Source organism: Echiichthys vipera (assembly GCF_963691815.1).
Source record: "Echiichthys vipera genome assembly, chromosome: 22".
NCBI classification, from domain to species: domain Eukaryota; kingdom Metazoa; phylum Chordata; class Actinopteri; order Perciformes; family Trachinidae; genus Echiichthys; species Echiichthys vipera.
The window spans coordinates 9459821-9473467 of NC_139847.1; the positions used below are offsets into that span (position 1 = coordinate 9459821).

Below are 13647 nucleotides of genomic sequence, written 5' to 3' on the forward strand. Positions count from 1 at the left end.
CAGATGGGATCCTCAGAATCCTAAGGGAGAAATACACAACTCAAATAATAAAGTTCATGTTCAAAAGGGATAGGAAGGAGTTAAACCCTTCTCGGATCCTACCCCGTCTTATTTTTAAAAAAAATATTTGTAATTATTAATCATAAACAAAGTAAAAATTCAGCTTGAATCAGTCCGTACCTAATATTTGGCTCGTGGGTTAAAACAAATGACAGCAAAACAATAACCAAGAGAAGAACAAGAGCTAGAGAAAACAACAACAACAACAACAGAAATCCAGTGCTCCATAAGAGTTAGATGTTTTCTTTAAAGAGTTGTTTTAGTTTTGACATATTGATACAGTCTTTCATCTCATCATCACATTTGTAGCTATAAAAACATTATTACTCATACTTATCATTGTATCGCAGCTGTTATTACCACTATTCATCACTGATCATATTTACCACCATAATTATTATCATTGTCATATCACCTTAGCTGTGCTTGTTTCTACTCTTCTACTATATTAACTGCCATCATATATAAGTCATATTCACATTACTAAAGATATTATTATAGTTACTGTTACTTTTGTGGTTGCTTGCATCTCTGGAAGTGTCTCTCTGTCTGTCTTTGTCTCTCTCTCTGTCCATCTGTCCATTGATTAAATACAACAACTTTCCAAGTTGATTGCTTACATTAAGACGGTTATTTTTTGGAGTACAAGTTTTCTGAAATGATGTGTTTAAATATGCAAATGAGGCATTATATTGTGAAATATGTGCTAACTCGCATACATTTCCTGAACAGAAATCTGAACATTGAATTAAGGCCAGGTTCAAAATCCTTGTTTTACTGTACTTGTTTTTTACTATTCTACTATATTAACTTCCATAACATGTAAGTCTTACATTACTATAGATATTATTATAGTTACTGTTACTTTTGTGGTTGCTTGTATCTCTGGAAGTGTCTCTCTGTCTCTCTTTGTCTCTCTCTCTGTCCATCTGTCTGTCTTTTCTCTCTTTCTCTCTCTTTTTCTTCCTCCACAACAGGTCAGGGTCTGTTCGCTCCTGCCTGTTAAAGGCAATGCTTTCGTCGCCACTGTGTTCACAAGACTGGCTCATGGAGGAATTGTTTGGTCTCTGAACATCATAAATAAGTCATAGAGTGCGGTCTTTACTTACTCCATATGTAAAGTGTCCTGAGGTGACTTTTGTGATGAATTGGAACTGTAAATAAAATCAAATTGAATTGAATTATATATGAAATAAGTGAAGGATGAGTTAAAAGTATAATATAATCAATAAATAGTACATGCTTACTGTTTTCTTCCATCGATAGTTTCCCTGAAATCCAACCACCAGGCATCGACTGCTCTTGTCTGTTCGGGGGGTACTCGGCGCATGCGCAGTGACAAGTTCCCGTTAAGAAATGTCTATGTGGCCGCAGGGACATTAACTTAACTTCAACTTCAATTTCCCCTGAATGTTGAAGCACAAACTGTTGCTATGAAACTGTTTGTACTGGTTTTCTTTTGTGTCGGCTGTTCTGCAGCAGCAGCAGCAGAAAAAGAAGAAGCAGAAGAAGAAGAGAGGCTGCCGAACAAATGCGAAGGTAGGACGAAGAAGAAGAGCGACAGTTGTTATGATTTATTTTTTTATTTTATTTTATATATTGTTTTAGTCCCCACACAACTATGGAGGTTTGAATATGACTTCAGGTCTCAATAAATAAATAAATGCAGAAATAAATAAATAAATACAGAAATAAATAAATTCATGCTGAAATAAATAAATAGACACATGAATAAATGGGACCTCTTCCGCATTAACATATGGAAAGAGAAATAAATAAATGTAGTTTAATTAATTTATTATTTTATTTATTTATGCATGCATTTATTTATTTATATATACATTTATCCATGCATTTTTTATTTATTCATTTATTTATTTATGCATTTACTTATTCATTCATTCATTTGTGCATGTATTAATTTATATATACATTTATTTATTTATTCCTGTATCTATTTATGTATACATTCATTTGTTCATGTATTTATTTATGTATACATTTATTTATAAATGTATTTATTAATTACTTTATTTACATATTTCATTATTTATGCATTTACTTAATTAATTAATTTATTTATTTATGCATTTATTTATTCATCTTTTCCTGTATCTATTTATGTATACATTTATTTATTTATTGAGACTTAAGTCGTGTCTAGTCCTCCATACCATCCAACTCTAATACTTGGAAAAGGAGAGAAAAACAACAAGAGACAAAAGCATTTTTAATTGAATAATAATGAATAAATACAAAGATTAAATATTAATAAAAAAATAAATAAAACTCTTTGACATGCATGTAAATATAAAATGGTTTCTGATAAGGTTTAATTTCTGTGTTTGTCCTGTCAGTGTGTAAGTTTTTGACGGTAGAGCTGCAGGACGCTCTGGAGAAAACGGGTCGGTCCAAAGAAGTCCTGGAGGTCGGACAAGTGCTGGACACGGGCAAGAGGAAGAGGAAGATTAAGTACAACACCTCGTAAGTTTACCCTGAAGGGGAGCAACTACAGATCCATAGAGGAAAAAACTTTCCCAGTTGATTGCTGACATTAAGACGGTTATTTTTTGTAGTACAAGTTTTCTGAAATGATATGTTTAAATATGCAAATGAGGCATTATATTGTGAAATATGTGCTTACTCGCATACATTCCCTGAACAGAAATCTGAACATTGAATTAAGGCCAGGTTCAAAATTCTTGTTTTATTTTGTTGATATATTAAAGTCAATGGTTTTTATAGAGATATCTCTTTATACTTATTATTATTATAGATATTGCCAAACGTCCCCAGTTGATTATTTACATTAAGACACATACATTTTTGTATTGCAAGTTTTCTCAAATATACAAATGAGGCATTTTCCAGTGCTAACTTTTGGTGAATTTAAGAGGAATCTGTAGATGCAAATAGTCAAGGTGAAGTCAAATAAACACCTAAATGTGTATTTTTGTTGTTTTCTTCCAATTAGTCCAAAAGAAGAAATGTTAAGGAAGCAAAATAGCCCAAAAATCTTAAAATCTTAAAATTAACCTTGTCTGTGGAGTCGAGAAATGCTACTTTACACATTGCATCTGCATCGTTTAAACTGCTAGAAAGTCTGCAGCTCTTACTCATGTTTGTGTGTATGCATTAAAACCTGTGCGCTGACTGAAGGGAAACCCGGCTGACTGAGGCGGTGGACAACATATGTGAACGCATCCTGCAGTACAGCGTTCACGCGGAGAGGCCTGGCAGCCTCCGATACGCCAAGGTGACGTTCTTCTGACTGCTTTTTTAAAAAAAAGGTCTCATACGCATTACACAGGTTTAAATGGCTTTGTTTTTAGCAGATGTTTAGATTTTAAGGTGGCATGTTTCCCATTCACATGCAGAGAAATCTACCCCTAAAACCTTGCTAATGCTCATACTCAACATTTAAATCAATGTGTGCGTGTGTGTGTAAAACTGACATCTAGCTGGTGTGTGTGTATTGCAGGGTGCCAGTCAGACCATGACCACACTGAAGAACCTGGTCCACAAAGGAGTTAAAGTGGATCTGGGTCTGCCGTTTGAGCTGTGGGACGAACCCTCTGTAGAGGTGTCAGACATGAAAAAACAGGTAGGAGGATGTGTGTATGTGCGGGCTGTGAATGTGAATGAACACAATCAAACGTTGCAGTGTTTTCATTTTAAAGGAGGGTTTGTTTTTTTTTAGTGTCTAAAAAACAACAACAGCTGTACTGTAAACCAGAAACACCCCTTGTTAACATTACAAATGTAGGAGCAGTAATACTCCTACTTTTAACCACCTAAATGTTTGTGCGTTGTTCAGTGTGAGACGATGCTGGAGCAGTACGAGGAGGTTGTGGAGGACTGGTACTTCCATCATCAGGACCAGAGGCTGGAGAACTTCCTCTGCGAAAAACACGTCCTCGAGACATCAGAGCAAGGTAGATGACGCGCGAAGCGAAGAAAGTAAAGCAAGCTAGTTTACACTCCAATGTAGAGATGCGGCAGTGGATCGCCTGCTGACCGAAATTGGACGATCAAATTCTGTGCCGGTCTAATTTACAAGCGGCGCGCTCAGTAACGGCTATCGTCACAGCCACAAACTGTCGCCGGCGAATTTCTCACGAGATTAAGCGACTTCTCAGACACTTAGTCAGACCATCAGGAAAAAGACAGAAATATATTCAAATGTATTGCATTGTTAGAAGGACGCCATTCGCAACAGGAGTGAGAATTACTATAATACACACGTTTACATTCTTGTAAATGGATACGGATTCATTCAAATCATTTTATATGAATAAATAGATATACAGATAATAAGTAGGTGAGTCTTTAGGCCTACATACACCTGTTTTCTTTTGGTCAAACATGTCAGATAAAGGGGAATATACTGAAATGTATTTTTAGTTGGATTTTATTTGCACAGAAAAGCTTTGTCCAGTAACACTGGAACACTTTCTGTTAAATTTTGAGATTTGTTTGAGTGAGGAAAGGTCCTGTAACCTGGTGCCGTTTTGGAGAAAATGTGAAGCTATTTAATAGTGTTTTTATTATAAACTAATACAATTAGTTATGATTATAATAATAGTAGCTTTATTTATATAGCACCTATAAAAACAGCAGTTTACAAAGTGCATTGATATATACAAAATCAAAATACATATCTGTAAATTAATGGTCTTGTACTTATATAGCGCCTTTCTAGTCTTCTGACTACTCAAGGCGCTTTCACAGTGTTTGTCACATTCACCCATTCACACAGACATTCACACTGATGGCAGTGGACATCTACATACCATCTAATCTAACCATTCACACCACATTTACATAGCAATTCAGGGTTCAGTGTCTTGCCCAAGGACACTTCGACATGTGGACTGGGGGAGCTGGGGATCTAAAAGCCAATCTCTCGAATGGAGGACGATCCACTCTACCACTGAGCCACAGTCGTAAAAAAGCCTAAGTAAAAAAGAAAAGAAAAGAAATAATTATAGTAGGTTCCATATTTACTTACTTGGGCAAGTCTATTAAAATGAGTGATTTAAATAGGACACTGATTCAGCAAGCCTCATCTCCGCGTTAGTTACAGTAAACAGTTCTAGTTCTCAGTAAGAAAGAAAATCGGAAAGGAAATTGCAGGCAGTGCATCTCTACTTCAGGTTGGGAGCATGTTTTGCTAATGTCTCATGCAACATTGAGGCTACAAATATTAAAAGGCTCATCAATACATTTTAAAAAAGTTCTGTGACATTAATCCCATGAACTCACTGAACATTAGAAGTGAACTCTGCACTTCCCTGCAGAAAATACACCATGAAGCTCCTCTCATGTGGTGTTTGTTCTCTCCCTCCCTCAGAATGTATGAAGGAGGCGTGGAAAGGCGACATGGGGACTAAAAAAGGGGCAGAAAGCCACGGCACAGAAGAGAAGAAGAAAACACACGACGCCGGGGAACTTTGAGGAAAACATTTTCAAAATGAGAAACGCAACAAAATAACCTCAATTTTAGCTTTTGGCTGCGAAGCAACACTTTTATTATGTTTCTGGTGCCAAATCTTGGTCCTCGAGTTTACGTTGAGGGTTCTAATCGTGTGAAATTACTCCTTAACATTACATTTCTCCTGTTATTTTTATATAAAGGATCTCAGCCTTTTAAGAACTGCCGCACCTTTTTAAACACACATACTTGCATTGAGGTTCAAATCCTCGCTGTTACATCTCTACTCATGCCAACATTATATGGCACATATCAGTATTTTTACATTGCAGACTTTAAATGCAATATGTACATTTTTCCATTGTGAATAAAATGTTTTTTTTATACAACACTTTGGATATTTATTTTTTTCTGCATTTTGTGACACAAGAAATGCCCTAAATTAACATGAACGCACATTTTTCAGTCTTAAGTTGATGCTGCAGGTCACTCATCAAGGACAATGAGTGTCAGGTGTGTCAGAAGAGAAGCTGGCAATGCAAAGATGTCTCCTACTTTTGTGTTTTTTACCCTTTCTCTACATATCCTGTCTAAATTCGCGGTGACTCGTTGCTACACTTATCAAACCAAACCTCTTTTTCTCTCTTTCTCTGACTTGGCCGCCCTTGAATCAAACTCTTTGCATCAGACAAACAAACCTGACTTTGAGGATCCCGTCGGAGATCACGCGGTCAAGACATTTGTGTTGAAATGTCATGAAGACAGTCTTGAGGTTGTGCTGAAAGCTTATCTGTTTGACCCCGGCCTTCATGTGGAGCCCACGCACTTGAGGCTTGGACCTCTCAGTGCTGCACCAGACAACTGCACGGCCAGAGCGTCCGGAAACGGGGAGTACGTCATCACAGCGCCTCTGACTGACTGTGGGAGTCAAGTGACGGTTGGTGAGCCTCTTAATAATCAAATTATAATGTTTTTTTTCTAATTTAGAGCAAACAAATGTTGATATAAACCACTGTGGAAGAAAACCCAGCTGGATCATGGTTAATGCTGCCACCTAGTGGTTTGATAATGATGATGCTTTGTGTAGTTCACCCAGAATGCTGTGCTGTATGACAACTTCCTGCTGTACTCCCCTCCTCCAACATCACCTGGAGACATGTTTCAAGCACAAGGAGTTGCTGTTCCAGTCCAGTGTCACTATGGAAGGTGCATTTACAGACTTTATGCTCTCCAGAGCTGTGTGTGTGCGCAGTTGGTAAAATGGCATTAAAATGTAATTGCTTTTTTTTTCTTCTTCAAAACCAAAGGTACAAAGGGATTTTCATGGAAATAAATGAACATAAAATACCTAGAAAATGATCTACTGTATAAAATAAAAGGGAAATAAGTGTCAAACCTTCCAAGTTAAGCTAAAATCAAGAAAAAGCCGTAGGAAACACTGATTTGGCTTCTCTAAGACTTTGCGGGAGACTTTTCTAGAGAAAACAACTTAACCCTTTTATGGTCTCCACTTTTGTTACCCTTGGGTCAAATTGACCTGGGACATATTTGGGGTTTAAAAAACAAGTTTGAAATAAAATTTTACTTCATAAAACATTAACATATGTTGTCTTTATCTCAATTTCAAACCATACAGATAACCTAACAGATAACATAATTGCGAGCAGTCTCTATTGGACCACAATTAACAATAGAAGTGTGATTTATTTTTTGTGGTGGTGGACACATGACAGGGTATAGAGTGCAAACAGCTTCTCTGTGCTTAGATTATAATAATGTAACATTATCTGTGTGGTTGTGTGTGTGGGCATGTTTCTGTGTGTCTCTGTGTGTGGGTGACTGACCCGAAGACCATGTGACGGAAGTAAATGTGTGTGGGAAATAGTAGAACGTGTGCCCAATCCTTTCTTCTTCTTTTTGTACATGTTTATCACATAAAGGCTTTTCAGTTTCAGGTAGAAAAAATGTATAGTTGACCCGTTTCTAGTTTTTACAATAAGAAAAATGGGTCAATTTGACCCTAATATTATCTCAAAACAACACTCGCTGCCACGGGATAGATCCCTTCCTAATGTGGGCGTGCAACACTCCTTATAGCTCACCGTGTAATGCCTCGTTCAACAAGTAAATTCATACAAACACATTTATAATATTTCCATATTAATCTGAGAGTGAGACAGGTGGCACCATATTTTACCAAAGAGAGGTAGCCACTCTTTCATTTATGCTTTGAAAACTTTAGTTGATTTCCTGTTAATTAGGCACTGTATTTGGTTATTTTCTGTGACTTTTCATTTTGTTAGTTTCCTGAATGGAAATGGAAGTCGTTATGTTGCCTGGATGAACTCTCTCTACGTTGCAGGAGGTACACTGTGAGCAGTAGGGCCCTGAGACCCACCTGGAGTCCCCCGATCCCCGTCCAGTCGATGCATCTGGACCTGGACTTCCACCTCAGGCTCATGACAGGTGAGTCAGTATCAGTATCGATGATCTATTAAAAAAAAAATGACAAAAAAGCCCAAGTGTAAGCCATCTTTTTAAAATCCAAGTTATAGCCATGCCCCATAAGAATCTTATTTCACAGAATAAACCGGTGTTTTAAAGAGTTTCTCTGTGTGCTGACAATGAAAATGATATTCTCCTGAAAGATCCATTTAAAGTGTAATTCCAGCGCAAAATCATCCCATGGTCTTTTTCGGCACTTACACTCATCAAATAAGCCATCGAGACAGTTTTTTTTATGTGTTAACTATGTTTGAAGAAATCCAGACGTGGCTAACACTGATTAGCTGTGAAGGCATTAAAACGTCTTATTTAACCACTAATTCTGCTCAAAATAACACCAAACCTCTGCAGTAGCATGAGAAGAGTCCCTAGACACTTATAATTTTGGTGTGTCCGTCCTCAGATGACTGGAGCGACGAGAGAAAGTCATCCGTTTACTTCCTGGGTGAAGTGGTCAACATCGAGGCCTCTGTCGATCACCGTCACCTTCCTCTCCGTGTGTATGCAGACAGCTGTGTGGCTACTCTGACCTCTGATGTGCATTCTTACCCCAGATACCCCTTCATAGACCACCAGGGGTGAGTCCTACAGCAGTTCCTTCCTGCAGTTAATTTTTCCAAATGAAAAGTACTTCCTTTTGAATGTATTTCGGTGGCCCACACTGTGCAATTTCTGTATCCCGTTCTTATAAAAATGCCCCCAAATTACTGGTTAAATCTGATAAGGATACGTCTGCTCTTTGCAGATGTTTTACAGACTCACAGCTGGGCGGCTCAAGCTCTCGTTTCCGGCCCAGAGTCCAGGACCACCTCCTCCAGATTCAACTTGAGCCATTCCTCTTCCACCAGGACCACAGACACACTGTCAGCACTGGTTTCCTTTGTTTCTCTATTTGTTTTTTTTAATTATATACACACATCTACAACATATATTAAAAAACATACCGTCCCCTGTAGATATATATCACATGTTACCTGGAAGCAGAGCCCGTTTCAAACAAGGACCCAGTGAAAAGGGCTTGTTCTTTCATGAGTGGGAGGTGAGTTTAATCCAGTTTTCTCCCTCTTCTTTGCATCATCGATTAAAAGATAAATGCTGAATCTGTTCTTAAAAATAATCACAATTTGTGTGTGTGTGTGTGTGTGTGTGTGTGTGTGTGTGTGTGTGTGTGTGTGTGTGTGTGTGTGTGTGTGTGTGTGTGTGTGTGTGTGTGTGTGTGTGTGTGTGTGTGTGTGTGTGTGTGTGTGTGTGTGTGTGTGTGTGTGTGTGTGTGTGTGTGTGTGTGTGTGTGTGTGTGTGTGTGTGTGTGTGTGTGTGTGTGTGTGTGTGTGAGAGAGAGAGAGATGTGACGTCACCTCTTCCTTTCCGAAATCCCCAAACAACCCTCCTCCTATCAGTTGTTCCAGCATGAAGTTCTTAACAAGAGGATTTCCGGTGAAATCTTGGCCAACAGTCACAAGCCCTGTTTCTTTCTGTGTGTGTGTGTGTGTGTGTGTGTGTGTGTGTCAGGTGGAGGTCAGTGGACGGTGATGATCGTGTCTGTGAGAGCTGCAGCAGAGTTGAGAGAAACCACAGCAGCGGTGCCAGGTCCAACCACAAGAGAGCACTGAGGAGCGAAACAAAGCACACACACGCTGGTATTTCATCTAATATCTGTACTTTTCCTGCTGTAATTAGGACTGAGTACCGTGTGTATTAAAATCAGACTGTTCATGGTTCATAAATGTGGTTAAATTCACTCAGACTTTTCTGTCCTTGCAGAGCTGCGCAGAGAAACCTCTCTGGGCCCGATGATATTTCTGCCCTGAAGGCTGGCTACAGTAGAAAAACACAAATATCTGTGCTGAAGGGATTGAGCTTAATAAAAAATGTTTAAGCACCTGTGCAATATAATCAAATTAATGATAATGTGCAGACTAGAGTGGGGGTGCTGGCACAACTTCACAATTTACAACAAATAATATTAAATGTTCTTTATACAGCATTTTTCAAACGTGTTTGAGCAGGATTCAAACGTTATAGGGCTGCAATGAGGCAAATCAAATAAAACAATTAGAAATGATATGGAATAAAATACAAGAAATAAAAAATTAAAGTTATAAAATTGTGTTGCAGGAGCTTTTATGGTTTGCTTTAATTGCAGACTCGACCTGCAGATGCATCTGAATGTGCTTTATATATGTTATTTAATCCAGTAGTGGATTGAAATTCACACGCTTGGATCTAAATCTAATAATCATTGAATGACTAATTTCAGGTGTAACAATAACAGATAATATCCCAAAACAAAACATGTATTTTCTATGCTTTTTTGGTGCTTTTTTGAGCCTTTTTTCCTCAGATGAGGGTTAATGTATTTTGTGGGGCGCCTAGATAGTAAAAAGAAATAAATCTTAACAAGTTTTGATGCTTTTACCTGTAATCAATTCTATTTAAATCCTTGTATTTATACTTTTCTTAGCCAGAATGTCCCATTAAGATACAAGATCTCTTCTTCCAAGCAGTCCTGTCAGTCGCCCAGTTTTACAGACCACACCGCCTGATAATCACGCCACAGTTTGACACGTACTTTTGGGCTGATGTAAGAAATCTCAGTGGTCAGTGTGATCGCTTTCATCATCATAGCCGTCATCTTTGCTACACAATTTTTTTTATCCCTTTATGGCTTGTTGGTTTTTTCCATCTTGCAAGACAAAACTTGAAATATAATTGAGACAAATAGATCCGCGCACCAAATAGCTCCTGTTAGAGCGATTTAATACTGTGTAACGTCTCAAGCACCAGGCTCTTTGGATAAAATACAGAGAGACGCCATCTTAAATACCCATAATGCATGTCCAAACACGTGCGTGACATACCACACCTGTTGCAGATCGTCAGCATCAAATAGTTGCCAGAAAATACATGATATATTAAACGTATGCAATAGGTTATATCAAGGCTGCGTATGCACCAAAGGTACATAGAGCAGATTAGGGTGTACACAAAGGAACCTGTCAGTATTTATACACTTTTATAGACATTTACAAGGCTACATTTATACAAAAGCACCACAATTAACAGTATGTACACAAGCTTTGAATATCAATATCTGTAAACGATCAACAATTAGAGAGCGCGTATAGCATTGTTACCCTGTTACGTAGGCAGGTCACAGAGCGATGACGTTGGGAGTGATTTTGTCCCTGTGGAAGCTTTTACTCTCTTGTTGAAGCAGAGTTTTGTTGCCTTTTTTGTCAGACAAGCTGTTTTCCCTCCAATGTGTTTCTCATTCAACAGGAAAAAACAAAACAAAAAGGAACTGGGAACGTTTTTGCAGGCAAACACCAAAACAAGAATGAAAAGTTAGGATTTTTCGTGCTTTTATTTAATTTGTAATGCTGGATAATGGTAAAAAAATAAAATAATTAATGTTCTGTACAAACAGGTGGTTGTTCTTGGCCTAGAAAAGGTCCCTGGTCTGCATCTTAGACCTTTAGGCTACCAGGATGCTCCACAATGATAAATGGGTGTTTTGGAATTTCTGGATCTCGAGGCTTTTTCACTCTGATCTTTTCTCCTGACTTTTGATCCTTAAACACAGCAAATTAACCCGCGCTTTATTGGAGTGCTTTCCCTTTTTCTGCAGAACAACAGTTTGCTCCCCATCTCTCCATCCAGCACCTGTCAACGCTCCACAAAGCGAGGGAAGCTTGGAAAAACAAAAACATTGCATTTGGATTCATGGAAACAGAGATAATCTTCTACTCTGCGCTCTCTGCCAACCGTGCTCCAGAGCCAAAGCCTTCAGTCAAAGTTTTGTTTTTTCTACAGACATCTGTCCTGTTGCTTTAGAACAAAACCTTCATAATTACCAGCAAGATCATGCTTGAGATTTCTGAAGAACAGTGCCATATTTTTAATGTTGCATTTTCATGTCCAGAGTTGATAAGAGAAGCCTGTTGCAAAATCTAAAAGTCTGTCCATCATTCCCTTTCCTCTCCATACTGCTGCATGCAGTGGAGAAGGTCAGAGGGGAGGGAACACGATCTCCTTGAAGACGGGGGGCGACCCCTGAAATGGACAAGACATGTGAGATTCATCTTCACGTTAATAGAGGATCGTCTTACAGCCTCTGAGCGGTGATATCCCGGCGTAAAACACGCAGTGAATTGAGCTAATTTATTAACTCTAATTATATGTTATCGGCTCAGACGGGGCCCCTCGAACCAGCGTTCATCACCGTTACGTTGAAAATAATCTGACACCAACAACAAAATTGTGAATTATAAAAAAAATAAACTTGTCATTTTAAACATATATGAACAATTAAAAAAAAACATGGGAAAAACAGAAATAAATAGAACAATAAAAACTTGGGTGGAGTCAGGTGGGACCCCCTTAGGGAGGTCAGGTCTGCTACTGTCATTGCAAACTTTGTACATTGTCACTGCTGTAGTTTAAAGTTTGTCAGCCCTGAGGGGCCCCCTTCTGGCCCGGGGCCCCAAGTAGTTGCCTGCCTCACCTGCTGGCAAGCTGTGCCTTTGGTTTCACCCACAGTTTAATTAGTAGAAGGTCTGTCCCCGTGTGTATACAACAGTGTCATCGGCATACTGTTCGTTCGCACTGTTGTGGGAGATGATTAACTTCTATAGACTAAATGGCCTAACACTGATCCTCCCAGTGTTTTCAATTCATTTCTTTTGCTGCAAGGTGAACATTTGGGACCTTCCTTTAAATATTATAAATATTCTTTCACATTAATTTACTGTTACCTTCCTCATTCATCACATTGGGATAAAAAAACAAATTCAGCTCATCTCAGCTGTTGAATAACTTTAGAAATCTACATAACTGTATCTCCACCAGAGTTTTAAATGTTTCCCAGCGTTCATTGTCTTTGTAATGTCACATGTCAGATCACCAGATTGCCCATTTCATTTGTGGCACTGATACACTGATGCATTGGAGATTTCTGAGCATTCACAATGTTTCTTTGCTTCTGTAGCTGAGGAATAAATGTAGACTGTCGATGCAAATAACTATATTTTTGTTATAAATTGCATCATTATGACCATATCGGATGATTCAACTCAAGTAAAATGCCGTACTGTTGCACTTTAATATCAAGAGCAGCTAATCCATCAAACAGACGCCCATGTATTGTGAAATGTGCTCTTACTCTGTCACGGTGGCTTAATGTTGACTTTTATAATTACACCTTCGTGGTATTTTGTTTATTTTGATTTGAGTCTCTTAGCAGACTCGTAGCTGCAGGGTGCAAACTTTGGCAGCGCAAGGCACCTGTCAGAGACCACCTGAAGCGTCCGATTAAGAATTAAGACGTTTTCTTATGTCGTTTTTAGCGATGATTTCTGTTATCAATTTGTTTTCGTTAAATCACTCCTTAAATGAGTTGGTTCCACCTCCATCTCAGCTCTCTGAAATCTCTGGTGCCTTTTGTGTTTATGCTGCCAAAGTGCAATATTGACACATAAACGTGCTATTTCACCCCTCAATTTACTTTATTGCACTTGTCCTGCGTCCAAGGATAGCATTTCTTCACTGGAGTGTAACTACTACACACACACACACTCACTCAAACACACACGTACACACACACACACAAAGCACACCTGGGGAAACATTCCTCGAGGGAAGTCATCAAT

General features: G+C 38.5%; 2 protein-coding genes across 2 annotated transcripts; both read left to right on the forward strand.

Annotated features, from left to right (window-relative positions):
- Window positions 1–1425: 1425 nt before the first annotated feature.
- cnpy4 (canopy FGF signaling regulator 4) lies at window positions 1426–5813 on the forward strand. Its single transcript, XM_083937039.1, has 6 exons — window positions 1426–1599; window positions 2418–2544; window positions 3220–3316; window positions 3542–3664; window positions 3878–3995; window positions 5414–5813. The coding sequence occupies exons 1-6, from the start codon at window positions 1494–1496 to the stop codon at window positions 5515–5517; spliced, it is 675 nt and encodes a 224-aa protein (XP_083793165.1). The 5' UTR covers window positions 1426–1493; the 3' UTR covers window positions 5518–5813.
- Window positions 5814–5996: 183 nt separating this feature from the next.
- On the forward strand, window positions 5997–9881 carry LOC310963954 (zona pellucida sperm-binding protein 3-like; the record flags this gene model as incomplete). The annotated part of the gene is made up of 9 exons (XM_083936911.1): window positions 5997–6002; window positions 6183–6431; window positions 6582–6700; window positions 7857–7960; window positions 8403–8577; window positions 8745–8862; window positions 8956–9038; window positions 9509–9636; window positions 9761–9881. The coding sequence occupies 9 exons, from the start codon at window positions 5997–5999 to the stop codon at window positions 9805–9807; spliced, it is 1029 nt and encodes a 342-aa protein (XP_083793037.1). The 3' UTR covers window positions 9808–9881.
- Between the last annotated feature and the right edge of the window lie 3766 nt (window positions 9882–13647).

Bases quoted from the DNA above. Each gene is read 5' to 3' on its own strand.
- cnpy4 (XM_083937039.1), top strand. From the start codon at position 1,494: ATGAAACTGTTTGTACTGGTTTTCTTTTGTGTCGGCTGTTCTGCAGCA. The intron at 1,600-2,417 runs GTAGGACGAAGA...TTGTCCTGTCAG, and splicing joins GCTGCCGAACAAATGCGAAG to TGTGTAAGTTTTTGACGGTA. The intron at 3,317-3,541 runs GTGACGTTCTTC...TGTGTATTGCAG, and splicing joins GCAGCCTCCGATACGCCAAG to GGTGCCAGTCAGACCATGAC.